Below are 17,019 nucleotides of genomic sequence, written 5' to 3' on the forward strand. Positions count from 1 at the left end.
ATATCAAAAAAATTGTGCACCATGATCAGGTAGGATTTATCCCTGGGATGCAAGGTTGGTTCAATATACGGAAATCAATAAATGTTATTCACCACATCAACAGGCTTAAAAATAAGAACCATATGGTCATCTCGATAGATGCGGAAAAAGCATTCGACAAAGTACAGCATCCCTTTATGTTCAAAACTCTAGAAAAACTAGGGATAACAGGAACATACCTCAACATTGTAAAAGCAATCTATGCTAAGCCTCAGGCTAGCATCATTCTGAATGGAGAAAAACTGAAGGCATTCCCTCTAAAATCTGGAACAAGACAGGGATGCCCTCTCTCACCACTTCTGTTCAACATAGTTCTCGAATCACTGGCCAGAGCAATTAGACAGACGAAAGAAATTAAAGGCATAAAAATAGGAAAAGAAGAACTCAAATTATCACTATTTGCAGATGACATGATTCTATACCTAGCAGACCCAAAAGGGTCTACAAAGAAACTATTAGAGCTAATAAATGAATTCAGCAAAGTGGCAGGCTATAAAATCAACACGCATAAATCAAAGGCATTCCTGTATATCAGCAACAAATCCTCTGAAATGGAAATGAGGACAACCACCCCATTCACAATATCCTCAAAGAAAATAAAATACTTGGGAATCAACCTAACAAAAGAGGTGAAAGACTTATACAATGAAAACTACAGAACCCTAAAGAGAGAAATAGAAGAAGATCTTAGAAGATGGAAAAATATACCCTGTTCATGGATAGGTAGAAGTAACATCATCAAAATGGCGATATTACCAAAAGTTCTCTATAGGTTTAATGCAATGCCAATCAAAATCCCAACGGCATTTCTTGTAGAAATAGAGAAAGCAATCATGAAATTCATATGGAAAAATAAAAGACCCAGAATAGCAAAAACAATTCTAAGCAGGAAATGTGAATCAGGCGGTATAGCTATACCAGACTTCAAACTATACTACAGAGCAATAGTAACAAAAACAGCATGGTACTGGTACCAAAACAGGCAGGTGGACCAATGGTACAGAATAGAGGACACAGAAACCAATCCACAAAACTACAACTATCTTATATTTGATAAAGGGGCTAAAAGCATGAAATGGAAGAAGGATAGCATCTTCAACAAATGGTGTTGGGAAAACTGGAAATCCATATGCAACAAAATGAAACTGAATCCCTTTCTCTCGCCATGCACAAAAGTTAACTCAAAGTGGATCAAGGAACTTGATATCAAATCAGAGACATGGCGTCTGGTAGAAGAAAAAGTTGGCTATGATCTACATACTGTGGGGTCGGGCTCCAAATTCCTCAATAGGACACCCATAGCACAACAGTTAATAACTAGAATCAACAAATGGGACTTACTCAAACTAAAAAGTTTTTTCTCAGCAAAAGAAACAATAAGAGAGGTAAATAGGGAGCCTACGTCCTGGGAACAAATCTTTACTCCTCACACTTCAGACAGAGCCCTAATATCCAGAATATACAAAGAACTAAAAAAATTAGACAATGAGATAATGAATAACCCAATCCAACAAATGGGCCAAGGACCTGAACAGAAATTTCTCAGAGGAGGACATACAATCAATCAACAAGTATATGAAAAAATGCTCACCATCTCTAGCAGTCAGAGAAATGCAAATCAAAACCACCCTAAGATACCATCTCACTCCAGTAAGATTGGCAGCCATTAGGAAGTCAAACAGCAACAAGTGCTGGCGAGGATGTGGGGAAAAGGGTACTCTTGTACATTGCTGGTGGGACTGCAAATTGGTGCGGCCAATTTGGAAAGCAGTATGGAGATTTCTTGGAAAGCTCGGAATGGAACCACCATTTGATCCAGCTATTCCACTACTCGGTCTATTCCCTAAAGACCTAAAAAGAGCACACTATAGGGACACTGCTACATCCATGTTCATAGCAGCACAATTCACAATAGCAAGACTGTGGGACCAACCTAGATGCCCTTCAATAGACGAATGGATAAAAAAAATGTGGCATTTATACACAATGGAGTATTACTCTGCATTAAGAAATGACAAAATCATAGAATTTGGAGGGAAATGGATGGCATTAGAGCAGATTATGCTAAGTGAAGCTAGCCAATCCCTTAAAAACAAATGCCAAATGTCTTCTTTGATATAAGGAGAGTAACTAAGAACAGAGTAGGGAAGAAGAGCATGAGAAGAAGATTAACATTAAACAGGGATGAGAGGTGGGAGGGAAAGGGAGAGAGAAGGGAAATTGCATGTAAATGGAAGGAGACCCTCAGGGGTATACAAAATTACATACAAGAGGAAGTGAGGGGAAAGGAGGGAAAATATAAGGGGGAGAAATGAATTACAGTAGAGGGGGTAGAGAGAGAAGAGGGGAGGGGAGGGGGGAGGGGGGATAGTAGAGGATAGGAAAGGCAGCAGAATACAACAGACTCCAGAATGGCAATATGTAAATCAATGGTTGTGCAACTGAAGTGATTCTGCAATCTGTATATGGGGTAAAAATGGGAGTTCATATCCCACTTGAATCAAAGTGTGAAATATGATATATCAAGAACTATGTAATGTTTTGAACAACCTACAATAAAAATTAATTTAAAAAAAAAGAAAAAATGAATAGAAAAAACCAAAAACCTTGGTATGAGCTCATATGCCCATGCTAAAATAACACAGACTGTGTAGTTTAACAAACAGAAATTTGTTTTCTCATGGTTCTGGAGGCTGGAAGTCCAAGATCAAAATTTTGTCTTCCCTTATTGGTGTGTAGATGGCCATTTTCTCTCTCTGCTCTACTCAAAGGTAGAAAGAACTCAAATATCCATGAACAGATGACAGATAAACAAAAATGGTGTATATACATATGATGAGATATTTTTCACTTATGAAAAGACATAAAGTTCTAATACCTGCTACAACCTAAAAGTATCGTACTATGTGAAAGAAGAGAGGTGCCAAAGGACAAGCATAGGTTTGGTAGAACACATTCCTAGAACGTGAGGTCCCCAGTTCAATCCCCACCCCACCCCCAACACACACACACACACACACACACACACACACACACGGACAAATAACATGAAATACCTAGAAAAGAAAAATTTATGGAGACACAAAGTAGCCAAGCCAAAGCACCTAGGAGGATGGAGAGAAGACATTTTCACTCCCCCATGGAACCCAGTGAGTAGCTGATGAGGACAACCTCAGCTTTAAAGTCATTCTCACAGAATTCCTTCACACCTAATTTGCTACAGAGCATTTTCCTCTGTGAATGTTTGATGTGCTGAAAACATGACAAGGGACAGTGCCCATTCTTGGCATGAGAGTCCCAGTTCCCACGCATCTAATGAGTCAGGGCATCCACTGGAGATTGGATTGGTGGCTCCGACCTTATCTGTTTACAACTGATAACAAGGGCGAGGACCTCCCCCAAGGCAAAGGACCCAACTTCCCCCACTCCAGCTGTTCCCAGGCAACCTTTACTTGCTGGGCTTTGTTGATCACAAACATGGCAGCTCCTCAGCACTGAAATGCAAAACTCTTTTTGTAAAACCTTCGAGCAAATGAGACAACAAAGGACAACAAAGCTCTGCATGGAGTAACAGTATGGTGAAAAATAGTTTATCAGCAGCTTTATCACTGCAGGCACTCAGCCCTGCCCCATCCCCAGAGCTGATCTTAAGTAAACAGAATTGGGACATTCTGTTGCTGGCCTGCCTCTCTTCTCTTTATCCCTCCCCACCATTCCTTGCACCCACTAGACAAGCCCTGTACCACTGAGCTACGCCCCAGCGCTCATTTTCTGACTCAAACTTGTCTTGCAAGCAAACATTTCCTTTCCTTTTTCTACATTTTCCATTTATAAATTGCAGATTTTCAAAACCTTATTAGATATGAAACAACTCAACATCTGGGGTAAGTGCTTTTAAACAAGCAAGTGCTTTTAAACTCCACAATGAAAATAATTGTGGTACATAAGATTAGCAAAGGCTAATACTTAATTGGTGAACCTGAGTTTACTGATCATTCTCCCAGCTTGTGAATGTGTTTGGAAATGTCCACTGTAAAAAAGTTGAATAGGAGGAAACTATAGGGGGGATTAGATTTTAAATGTTTCTTTTTAAAACTTTAGTATTATCAGAAAGATTTGTTTTCCATAGCATTCTGTTACATGAATGATTTTAAAACTTTTTTATATAAAGAAATACAGACCTTTATTTCAATAATTTTTATTTTAATACATAACACACTTAGTTCATACAGAAGTTTCTGTTAATTCAAAGTCATAAAATGTACTTACTTTTTACATATAATTAAATTAAATTACTTTTAACATTCTCTTTAATAAGACTCACATTTAAATGTGTAAGAAATCAAATAGTGTCAAAGACTCTTTCAACTTTGGAAGAAACATGATTTTTCAAAAAAAAAATTTTTTTTAAATTAAAGTCACACAACAATTTGCCACACTGAGTTCCAAGGTGTCCTTTTTACTGCTGATAAAAGAACCAGAGTTTCAGTTTAAACAATTAGAAATACTGAGACTTACAAAGTGCCAGGTGAGACATCCAAGTCTCTCTCTTCTTGGATTCAGATAGGCTCATCACACAAATGTGTACAGCAGTTTTACCTGTGCACAGGGGACTCTGCATGCTATGACCTGTGGGCTTCTCATAATATATGTGCATTTTGCATTTTGCAAAGATCTAACTATCAAGAGGCTTAGCCTCTAGAAAGTGTCAGCTTTACTGCCTTTTACCTGGGAGCAGGACTAGCACCTCTCCCAAAGGAGTGTTGTAGTAAATGGGTACAGCTGTTACCAAACTGGGCAAAATTTCCATCTATGGAAGTAAGGATGAATCTCAAAAACGAGGGATTGAAATGTCCTCCTTTACTTTCATGCTCACAATTCATGACTTCTGGGATCCCAGCTACTGGTTATGTCTCCTCTCTAGCTGAGCCCTCTCACAACTGCCAGTACATGAGAATGCAATAGAAAAATCTCCATTTTTTAAATTTGTGTTAAGAGTTTTAATTTTGTTTTCCAGTGATAGAAGGTTTGTCACTTTGGTCACCAATGTTTTACCCCAGGGATTGGCCACCCCTGTTGAGGTTAGGATTGCAAATACTGCTGGGGAGGGGGTGGGGTCAGCCCATATCTCCACCCCCTCCTAGCCAGGACTCATTGAGGGACAGTCCTTCAGACTCCTGGATGTCACAGCAGGCCCTTGCCTATTGGGCTTCAACAGCAGAGCTCAAAGATCTCATCATTGCTTCTCTTAGACAAGACAGAGAAAAGGAAATGCCTGTGTTTTCCATTCTTACCTATTCTATGTTCTGAGTAAAGATACCTTCCAATGCAAAAACTGCTCAGACACAACTTCCTTGGAAATTGATCTTCAATGTATTAATGACAGGAGACCAGGCGTGTCAGTGGGAAAATGACCTGGAGGCACCATGTCAGGTAAAACAGTGTCATTTAGATCTTAGAGCCAAGATGAGGGTTTAAAATTCTCAGGATAAGTTGCAATGCGTGCATGACAGTTTCTTCTCATTAAAGGAAGTGTGCACTTGAGTCTCAAAATCTTTCTAGCTATGATAACATTAGTGAAAATATAAAGTAACAAAATGATTGCATTTACTGTGCTAAATATTTTGTGTAATTATGTATGATCGCACTACATTTTATATGTATAATATGAAGTTCTGCTTATACTCTTTCAAACTTTAATACTTTTCTTTAAATATTCTATATTTCTAGGCTTCTCTTTATGATGGGTTTGACATTACAGAGCATCCATTTGGGAAACAGTAAGATGCATTTTATTCATAGTCTCAGTTTTCATTTCATAAAATATGTTTCTCAATCCTTATCAGTCTAATATTTTTAATGATTTTGAAAAGGTTATCAAAGAGGGAAACATAAAGGTGGCAGAGAAGAAGCAAAAAATTTTGCAGCCCCCAAATTCCAGCAGACAACACTCAACTGGACTCTCAGTACTTTCAGGGAGGTGAATAGGAGCGAAGAGCACTGGTGGCTGCGGGGTTCTCCCTATTCCAGAGCTTATGGAGAGCGTAAGTTTAGGTGTCCCCCACCCCGGAAACATTTTTCTCCAAAGTCGGTGGTCTCAGATATAGGGTCTCGAAAAACAGAACAAAACAAACTAACAAAAATCCGTGGGATAAATTGGGGATAAAAATAAGAAACCCCAGAGAGAACATCTCGGCATGTTCAAGTTGTGAATCACTGCAAAGCAAAAATATATTTCCTAGTGAGAAATTTCCTCCTTTAAAAGTTTGACTATTTCATTGGCCAAACGTTGCATTTGATCTCCAATGGTTATTTTCCACAGGTCTAGAGAACTGTGACTTAAATGTGTTTAAGACAAACGTTCCAAACCAAGATAACAGTGGACCTGGTTTGGCTTATCGCGCACTCTGGGGCTCCGGTCTCCGCGTCCCCAGGGGGCCTCTCTGGGTTTGGCGTCACCACGCCCGTGGGTGGTCCTGCTTGGGAGGCCTGTCTCCTTCAATCCCTGTCGAGTAAAGCCACTGACTTTAACATGTGAAAAGAGAGAGAAAAAATCCAATTTGCTGTGTGTCACGGGGACTCTGCTGACCTCCTGCACCCCGGGTAGTTTGTTTTTAATCCCTAAATTAACAAGCAGGGTTTGCCCAAGCAAACACCCTTAGCGGGAAAGCCGGCTTTATTGCCTCCACCGGGCGGTCACGAGTTCGGCCAACTCTCTCCCCGGGACCAGGAGGAGCGCCTGCCCTGGGCGCCGGGATTAAACTTGAGCGACACCCACCCCGCCTCCACAGGTGCGTCCCTGCGACAGCGCTGCTGCTGGAACGGCGGCACCTGTGTACTGGGCAGCTTCTGCGTGTGCCCAGCCCACTTCACCGGCCGCTACTGCGAGCACGACCAGAGGCGCAGGTGGGCGCTGGGGACCGGGGGACGCGACCCAAGGAAGGGGCAGGAGGGGGCGCTGCGGGCAGGGTGCGTGGATCTAGGCATTGATGCCTGGTGTCCGCCTCCTCAGCGATTGCGGCGCCCTGGTGCATGGAGCCTGGACCTTCAGTGGTTGCCGCCTGTGCAGGTGCGTCTTTGGGGCCCTACACTGTCTTCCCCGCCAGACCTTCGGCCGCTGTGGTAAGAGGACCCGACACTTCTGCTCTTGACACACTTGTGCGTTTGCGCCTTTTTTGTGGCTCATCCTGAGTACGGACTCAAACAACAGCTTCCTGCGCCAAGCGACCCAGAAATAAGCAAACTAAATCCATTCCTGCAGAAAATCACACTCATTGTAACTTACCCAGTGAACTATTATTATCATTATTATTGTTTACTAATTTTGTTTAAGGTTTCTCATGTCCGGATTGCTGGGTTTAACATGATTTCCGAACAGTGATCGTGTGCGTTCTTTACTGTGCGCGCAGCTTTCAGCGCTGACCAGCTGGTAAGCGGTGTTGAACCTGGGAGTCAGGGTAGCCGAATAAATCTCTGAAAATGTCCCTACACTGGCCAATACCATCTCTTCCCGCCAGAGGGCACTGGAACCAGAAGGGATCAGGTCTGGGTTCTGAAGGCTTGGGCAGTTGCACCCCTCCTCTTGTCAGGCTGCAAAAGCTAATTGAGGTGGCGCCACGTTTTAATCCAATAGCCCGGGCCCTGTCTCTTTTCAATACTGCTTTTCAACAGGTGCTAACTGGGATGAGCAGTGGTGAGCACAGTCAGTGAAGACACCGCTCTTCAACCCAAGTCATGGGCCTCTGTTTGTGTCATCCTGGGTAGTTTGTGCAGTGTGTCCAGAGGGGAGACTAAGGTCAAAGCCTCCTTCCTGCCCTTCCTTCCACCTCAGTCAACTGCTGGGCTCTTCCAGCAGTGGAGCGACACAGTTGATATTTGCACTGCCCTTCAATTCCACTTCTCTCCCCCTCAAACAAGACAGCCGGGAGGGAAAGCCCTTAGTCCCCATTTACTGTCTTCTCCTCATTCTGACCTTGGTGGGTCCTTAATGGAGAAGCCCACTCAGTGAATGCTCAATTTCTAACCCACCTTCTCACGCCTCTCTTTTCTTCTGAGTGGGACCAGGAGTCAAGGGAGTCTAGGCACAGCTCTCATTCCCTCCTGGCCCATCACCCACTCCCTTCTCCTCAGCTAGTTTTGCACCTGCAAGTGAAGAGGAAATTCTCGCACCTTATTCATCTCTCCCTCCCTTTCATGCAAGCTACATTTCCCCAATGTCCTCTCTCTCCTATGGTCTGTCCCATTTGCTGGGGGCCATGCCTTTGATTCACCAACTGCTCCTACTATGATCAGAGAGTGAAGGACATAAATTTTAGGGACAGGCATCAGAATTACACAGGGTCCCTCACAGGTGAAGTCAGATTCCACCTGCAAGAGCTTCCTCAGCAGGAATTTGAGGAAGGTCATAGCTGGGGTCAGGCTTCTATGCAAGGCCATCAGGTCAGGAACTGGGTTCCAATATTATCTTAATCACTATTTTATATCATTGGAAGCATCTAGGGCCGAGACTGCTGTCTTTCTGCTAAGAATAGTCACAACAGTTTCTGAAAATGTGACTTCTGCTCATCAAAACTGGATAAAATAGTTCAGTGCAGTCTCATTTCAGAGCAGTTTGTCAGGTGCAGAAAAAAGGGCAACACCATTATGCTGGTTGACCTATTCTGCTCTAGGCAAGTTAAAATGGTGATGATGACGACTGCTAATAGTGATCAAATGGCAGGATGGTGACTGATAATGATGGTGATAACTGCATTTGTTAGCTCTTTATGTCTCAGGCACTTTATACCTATTATCCCATCTAATTCTCATAACAGCCTATGAAGTATATTTTATACTTTTTTATATTTGAGGAGACTGAGGCTTAGAGAGAGGTTAACTCCCATAGGTAGCAAATAGGTCCTGATTCTTAACCACTGTGCCGTTCATGTAAGACTAATTCTCAATATGAAAAGAATGAAGATTTTTTAAAATATGTTTTTTAGTTGTTGATGGACCTTTATTTTATTTATTTATATGCGATGCTGAGAATTGAACCCAGTGCTTCACACAGGCTAGGCAAGTGCTCTACCACTGAGATACAACCCCAGGCCAGAATGAAGATATTTTTGATAGTGTTGCTTAGCATATTGAAAATGTGGCTATGATCTAAATCCTTTAATAGCTTTTTATGATGTTTTCAAGAGTATATGGGAGATAGATAGAAGAAAAACTGTATTCACAGCATCATTTTTTTTTTTTTTTTAAATATTTTTATTTTTCAGTTCTTGGCTGACACAACATCTTTGTATGTGGTGCTGAGGATCGAACCCGGGCCGCACGCATACCAGGCGATCACGCTACCGCTTGAGCCACATCCCCAGCCCCACAACATCATTTTAATAGTAGGGAAAGACATCTATGCATGGGAGGGATTGAAAATAGATAACATGACGCAAAATTATGCTACTCCCCCCACTCAGAACTTTTCAGGCTGAGGGTCTCCAGGGGTCACTCTGACTGATGTTCGAAAATAAAAGGAATCTTTGCTCATACCTTAAACCAGCTCAAGCTCATCTCAATTAGACCAACAGGATGGCTACTTATGAAGCAGAGAACCAAGAAATTGTCATTATCAAGAACTAATTGAAAGGCTGGTGGTGTAACTCAATGGTAGAGTACTTGTCTGGCATGTAGGGGGGCATGTGGTATGATCTCTAGCAGTGCAAAAACAAGGAAAAAAAATCCAAATATTCTAGGGATGATGGTGGAGCTCAAGACCCTAGGTTCAATCCCCAATGCTAAAATAGATTTTTTTTTTTTTAGTATTAATTTAAAATTTGGCACCTATGTAATGGCACAGTGAAGTAGCAAACTCAAGAGATAGACAGGTAACACAAATGTGAGGTGGGGTCAAGTCAAGCTACTCAATTTTATTTTATATTTGCTTATTGTAAACTCATTTTTTTTTTGAGAGAGAGAGAGAGAGAGAGAGAATTTTTTTAATATTTTTCAGTTTTTGGTGGACACAACATCTTTATTTTATGTGGTGCTGAGGATCGAACCCAGTGCCCCGCACATGCCAGGCGAGCACATTACCGCTTGAGCCACATCCCCAGCCCCTGTAAACTCAATTTTTTTTTAAAATGCATTTCTGGCAAAAAAATAATGCTAACCAACAAACAAATTAGCAAAAATTAGCCAGACTCAGCCTTTCGGATGCCATAAGCATGGCCTTAAAGGTCCTAGAACCCAGTCAACTCTGAGCCTTTGTCCTGCCTTCCTGGGATATTATCTGTGACTGGTGTCATTTCTGTGGGCAAGCTTTCCTGGGTTTGAGGGCAGGAGAGGAAGCCTTCTGGCTCCCAAGGGAATCTAGGGTAGCTACAAATTGAAGAGTTTCAAAAATGCTGGGTTTGGCCCTCATATTGAGAGGTGATATTATCCTCATTCATTGTGGTCTTCAAAAACTTCATTAGTAAAAAATAATTTGAGTATACTCCCCATTCAACAGTGAAGACACAGTTACCATGCTGAGCCCACACAAACTTGATTTCATTTATATCTTCCTTTTCACATATGCACAAGACTCATAATGACAAAGATCTCTGCTATGTCTAAAGTCTAGGAAGTACCTTCTTTATTTTTATTTTCTTGTCCTGGGGATTAAACTCACTACCACTCTACCACTGAGCTACATCCCCAGCCATTTTTATTTTTTTATTTTGAGACAGGGTCTCACTAAATTGCTGAGACTGACCTTGAACTTGTGATTCTCCTGCTTCAGCCTCCTGAGTTCCTGAGATTACAGGTGTGCACCACCAAACCCAGCTGAGAAGGACCTTTCAATAAGTATATAATAATACTCCCAGTTCACAGTAATAAACCATCCATTGGTAGAAGAGTTTCCTTTTGGTATGACATAAAATGATGGAGAATAGCAAAATCCTTGATTTTATCAATTTTAGTAAGCACCGTAAATATTATTAAATTATATTTTAAATTTTTTCCATAAATCTAGAATTGGAAATTCTGATATTTTTCTTTATAAACTCATGAGTGACCTCAGGCCCTCTGGGGAGCACATTCCATGGTGTTCACATCTCCAATCTGGGGACCCGTAACTAAGTAGCTATCTTAGTCTAATCCTCTTCACAGATTCACAAAGCTGACTAAAGTCACAGCCAAGGAGGCCTGAATTCTCCTGTTAGGGCAGCCTGCTCCCTTCTCCCAAGGGGAGGTCATCATGGACCTAACACTGACTCCTTTCTCATCAGAAGAGTTTCTGATCATGTGTAAGGACCTGTCAACATCAGCCTCACCTGGACCCAGCTGGTAGGGTCCCTGTTTGGGGAATCTGACACTCTCATCCACGGTGGGGTGATATGGGGAGATAGCACAGAGTCCTGGAGTGGGCCTGACCTTGGTCCCATCTGGAGTTGGACTCTGGGCAGATCACACTGCGGCCCACGCTGCTGCCACTGCTTGTCCATATCACTGGTTCACTATTTGTGCCTGTCTGGGGCAAGCCACGCTGGCATGTGCTAAGCAGCTCTGGAGAGGAGCCCAGCCAGACACCCAGCCCCAGTCTTGTTGTGAGAATTATGTGGTGGAATTGGTGACTTGCCAGTAGGGTTGGCAGGTTCATATGGTCATCACCACTGAGGATTTTAACCAAGATTCCTGCCCAGCCCCACCACCTCAGAAATTCCCATTCAGCTGCCTAGGGCTGGGGTCCCAGGCTCAGAGAACCAGAAAGGGGACTCTAGGGTTCAGATGAGTGAGGACTGTAGTGGAGGAGAGACACAGATGGGGAGGGGGGCTGCAGAAGGAGGTGCTCAGGTATGCTCTGTGTCCTGGTGGTGAAGGGGGGGGGGGTTGATGAACAGGCAACAGGTGAACCTAATCAATGATTTTTCGAACCACTGTTATTTTATGTTATACCCAAAAGGAAACTCTGATACTGATGGATGATTTACTATGACCTTGTATATACATTTATCTTTGGGAAGCCACTCCTGAGCTATTTAACATCTTCACTCAGCCTTGAGCCAAAGAGATTTTGGTCTGGCATTGCATGCTATTTTGTGGTCCCTCCCACTTAATGGATACACAATACACGTGACTTCAGTCTTCATTAGGCTAGAAAGACAGATCTAGCTCCAGAGTTGGGCGTGACCCACTGGGAACTGGACAGCCCACCTCCTACCTTAATTGACTAAGAACATCTGTGCAAAAGCTTTAAAGTTCCCTCATATAAATAAAACAAATTCAGGCTCTCACTCTCTCTTTCCAGCATGGAAGCTCCACCCTTAAAGTCAAAGAGCTGTCCTGCTCCTACTCTTTAAATCTATTTTCTGTGGCCTGTGATTTTTTTGCCATATTTCTCAGCCAGCCCACTCCACGCAGGGGAACCCACTTTCTGTCAGCTGTGTGGGCCATGGGCAAGATTTATTAAAAGGTCCAGAGATTTTCATCATGTCTGTGAGTCTTGTTCATGTCTGAAAGGGAAGATGTAAATAAAATTAAATTTGGGACTGGGGATGTGGCTCAAGTGCCTCATGCTCGCCTAGCATGCATGAGGCACTGGGTTCAAATATCAGCACCACATAAAAATAAAATAAAGATATGTGTCGACCTAAAACTAAAATATAAATATTTAAAAAATAATAATAATAAAATAAAATTTGTGCACACTCATCTGTGCTTCCACCACTAAATGGGTGGGGAATATGCTCAAGTTGTTGTTTAATTTATTTATTCTAATTTGTTATATATGACAGCAGAATGCATTTCAATTTAGTATACATATAGAGCACAATTTTTCATGTCTCTGGTTGTATGTTTGTTCTTTGACCAACAGAGTGAGAGGTTTAAAAAAGTTAAAAAAATTTGTAGCCACCTTGGATATCTTAATGTGAGGGCTGTACCCAGCATTCCTAAAATGTTCCAATGAATGATCGTGACTTTAGGGATTGCTGCATCCTCCTATTTAATAAACTCTGTTCCTACTTAAAAGCGATATTGGTAGAACTAATCTGGGGAAAACTTGGACTATCTTTGCAGCAGATGGTTTGAAGGCTGTTTTATTTTGTTGCATTGTTTTAAGTCTGTTCTACTGGTCCCAATTGTTAAATGGCACACTTCCCCTAGCTGGGTTCTGGCAGGGCTGCCCCTGAACACTGTGCTCCAGTGAGATCTCCTCTCAAGGAGGCATTGAACACAGATTCCGCACCACCCCCTCCAGCCACCTCCCAAACTGCCAGCCCTGAAGCAGGGCCCAAGAGTCAGATTCTGGTGAGGAGGGCAAGGCAGAAGAGTGCCTTTAGAAGAACAGGTACAAGCATTTCTATCTCATTCCTTTAAGCCAGGTGTGTAACAGTGTATTCTCCCTGTTCTTTTTCAGATTTGAAAGACTTTCTCCCCTCACATGCCAATGGGCCAAGCTCATATAGTTTACTGAGTTTTCTCCTCCTGCTGTCCTGTGCCCTCCTGCAGTGCCTTGTCTGTGAAGGAGACTCTAAGTGAACAGAAGCTCCCTCTTGGGTCTTGGAAGACTAAACCTTGATTATGGTACAAGAGCCACTGTGGTCCCAGTAGGAAAGCCAGGACTTGGGCATCCTCCTTAATTTTCTCTTGTAAATAATAGAATTGCTTACTCTTCTACAAAGTGAACCATTAGGTGAATATTTGTACTATGTAATAAATATGAAAGAGCCTTTCTTGCTTCCTGAGCCTTATTTTAAGTTCTGCATTGAGTTCATGCATGAATATTACAGGTGTGGGCTTGTTGAACCCAGAATTCCTCTCTAATAGTTTCAGAGTGTACACGAAGAGGCCGGACAGACTTTAAAGACACTGCCACTCTCTGAGAAGCCCTCATTCCCAGTGTCTCACCAATACCACATCTTATCCATTTGTTCACTGTCAGTCCAATGTGTGTGTGTGTGTGTGTGTGTGTGTGTGTGTGTTCCTGTGGATTTGACTAAGAGCAACTGCCTAAAAATGTTCCCTGAATAGAGAAAGTCAGAGGAGAGGGAGCAATTGCAGGAGCAGACAGCCTGGCACCCATGGCTCCTTTTCTGCAGCTATAATTAGCACCTTCCTGGGGTGATCACAACATCCCCATAAAGGGAAGAGTCTTCAGTAGCTGCAGACCCAATAAGGCTAGGAAGGGGACCGATTTGGTTTGAAGAGGCCCAACAAGGGTCTCCTGGCAGCACCATGTAGGAAACAGATGCTAAACTGTATAAATAACTTTGGAAGCACAAAAAGAGGGATAAAGTGCTGTCTTCTAACAAGTCATAAGGTATCTTGAGAATCTCTTGTCTTCTACGTTGGCTTCCCACTGATTGGTCAACTGCCCTATTTAGACAGAGACCACAGCTGGAAATCAGGAGAGTGAGAACAAGTAGATATTCCAAGTTATTCACAGAAAAGAAGCTGGGCATGTTAGTGCACACCTGTAATTCAATTACTCAGGAGACTGAGGTAGGAGGATGACAAATATGAGGACTGTCTAGGAATCTTAGCAAGACCAATTTGAAAATAAAATATGAAAAGGGCTAGGGATGTAACTCAGAGGTTGAGCTTTTGCCTAGCATGCATAAGGCCCAGACCATTAAAAACAAAAATAAAAACAACAACAACAACAACAACAACAACAACAAAAAAAAACTCAGAAAGCCCCTGGAATAGGTAATACAGCCTGAATTGATGAATTAACTGATCAAAAGACTGCTATTTTATAAACCTTATGAACTTCATTTAGAATATGTAAAGCTGATGGTTTAGTTCAATGGCAGAGTGCTTGCTTAGTCCTGGTTCCATCTCCAGCACCACACACTCACACACACACAAAAAAAAAAAAAAAAAAAAAAATTCTAAAAGTCAAGACAAGAAGGTGCTGTTGTTATACAGAATGTCCCTGTTGAGCATGTGCCTCAAGTAGAAGAAACTTCCACCAAGTTGTTCAGCTTCTTAAATCCACTTTAGCTCAGAAGCCTATGGATTAATAGTATTTAAAAATTTTATATTGTACATAAATTTATTGGCATTTTTGACCTTTTCAACTATGGGCTATGAAAAAAATGAACTGAATGTAATGTTCAGATAAGTGTCAAAGTAAAACAATGTAGAATTTAAAAAACAAAACAAAACAAAAACAAAAAAATGTAAAATTTAATAGAAGGTTGCCTTAGAGTTCCTTGATTCATGAGAAAAATAATTATTCAAGTTATGAGACATAAATATTTCTAGGCAGTAATCATTTCTTATCCCAAAGTTGTCTTCAAATTTTTTGAAGTACTTTCTAAGCAGTACCTTCTATTGGAGTTTAGTAAGTATAGGAATAAACAAGTGAAAAACTTTGCACATTTATCCTAAAAACTCTATGAGCCGGGCGGGCAAGGTGGCGCATAACTGTAATCCCAGAGGCTAGAGAGGCTGAGTTGGGGGGATTACAAGTTCAAAGCCAGCCTCAGCAATGGCGAGGTGCTTAGCAACTCAGTGAGACCCTGTCTCTAAATAAAATTCAAAATTGGGCTGGGGATGTGACTCAGTGATTGAGTGCCACTAAGTTCAGTTAAAAAAAAAGAAAAAAGAACCTCAATGAATATGTTTATGTCATGTATAAAATTGGTGTTAACAAATGTCCCCCCCCCCACCCCCGACTTTTTTAACACCAGTTCCAAGTGTGATGAAAAACCATTGCCAGAGGAAAAAGAAACACATCTTATTTTTAATAGCTACACTTAGGAAACTGAACTAAGAAAACTGTTCCACATTTGAGAGGCTGCAATTGTAGTAAAAAGAAAACCAAGACTTAATCATTATAAGGATGAATATGTAGGGTATAAGCACTTATTTGCTTTAAATAGAAATTAGGAACTGAATTATAAATCCTTGTAATATAATCTTTTTTTTTTTTTTTTTTAGATCAAACCCAGGGCCTTGCTCTTCCTAAGCAAGCCTTCTATCATTGAGGTACACCCCAGCCCATAATTATTGATTATACGCAATAAAATAGAAGTCTATCTATCATCTATCTATTTATATCTACTCATCCACCCATTTTTCTAATCAAATAACATCTACTTAGGAAGCTGTTACTCAGCTCTGAAAAGTTCATAAAATCTCATCCAGGAGTTTTTTCTGTAATGCTTGAAGAATTTGAAAATAAGATTCAGTTTTTCTGTCAGTGGCACCTCAGATGTTCAGGGAGATTATTAAAAAGGAGAAACTTTCCTGAGACAAAAGAGCAACCCAGGGCCTTGGGTTGAAATATTCACATGGAATTGTCCCAGATCTTATCTGCCTGTCTCCTGCTGTTGACAGCAGACAGCCCTCCTGGCCTAGTGCTTCTGAGCCTCTGTGCCTGTGATATGCCTTTTCACACCTCCTGGGCCTGATCATCCTTACAGAGAGTGACAGGCCTCCCTCCCCTTCCCTGATTATTGCCTCTCCCTGCTTTTCCCCTGGAAACCACAATGCAGTTTCTTGTTGGGGGTTGGAGTGGTACCGTGTATGTCTATCTTGATTGTGCATAGAAGCCACTCCTTCCTTGCCTGTTCAGTTTGCTCAGTTTACCCTGGAATTTCCTAGAAAACCAGGATCTGTCACTTCATGCCCACATGTACTTTCTTTGAGGGAGCCACTCAGGGACACTAAGAGAAGAAGTAGAGTTTATATCAGTCACACTGGGCAGCCTGCTCCTGCAATGGAGTTTACCTTAAAAGCACAGCAAAGGACTATCAGCTGAGGGGTACCCTGTTCCTTTTGGCCACCTTATGATTTTCCCGCTAGTGTGGATGCAAACTGACTCTTTTTGGCTTGGGACATTCAAAACTAGCCTCTGGTTGTATTTGCGGGGTTTGTTATTGTTGTTGTTTGCTTGCTTTTGTTGTTGTTGTTTTTTTTTTATTTTTTTTAGATGTTGATGAACCTTTATTTTATTCATTTATTTATATGTGATGCTGAGAATCGAACCCAGTTCCTCACACATGC

The 17,019-nt window shown here is 41.7% G+C and overlaps 1 protein-coding gene across 1 annotated transcript; it reads left to right on the forward strand.

Annotated features, from left to right (window-relative positions):
• The first annotated feature begins 5,449 nt into the window (after positions 1–5,449).
• On the forward strand, positions 5,450–13,542 carry Cfc1 (cryptic, EGF-CFC family member 1). The gene is made up of 6 exons (XM_076866850.2): positions 5,450–5,472; positions 5,770–5,819; positions 5,913–6,083; positions 6,831–6,945; positions 7,052–7,161; positions 13,421–13,542. Exons 1-6 carry the CDS (start codon positions 5,450–5,452, stop codon positions 13,540–13,542), a joined length of 591 nt encoding a protein of 196 aa, XP_076722965.2.
• The last annotated feature ends 3,477 nt before the right edge of the window (positions 13,543–17,019 follow it).

Source organism: Callospermophilus lateralis, chromosome 9, assembly GCF_048772815.1.
Source record: "Callospermophilus lateralis isolate mCalLat2 chromosome 9, mCalLat2.hap1, whole genome shotgun sequence".
NCBI lineage: Eukaryota > Metazoa > Chordata > Mammalia > Rodentia > Sciuridae > Callospermophilus > Callospermophilus lateralis.

Bases quoted from the DNA above. Each gene is read 5' to 3' on its own strand.
- Cfc1 (XM_076866850.2), top strand. From the start codon at position 5,450: ATGACCTGGAGGCACCATGTCAG. The intron at 5,820-5,912 runs GTAAGATGCATT...GATTTTGAAAAG, and splicing joins GAGCATCCATTTGGGAAACA to GTTATCAAAGAGGGAAACAT. The intron at 6,946-7,051 runs GTGGGCGCTGGG...CCGCCTCCTCAG, and splicing joins GAGCACGACCAGAGGCGCAG to CGATTGCGGCGCCCTGGTGC.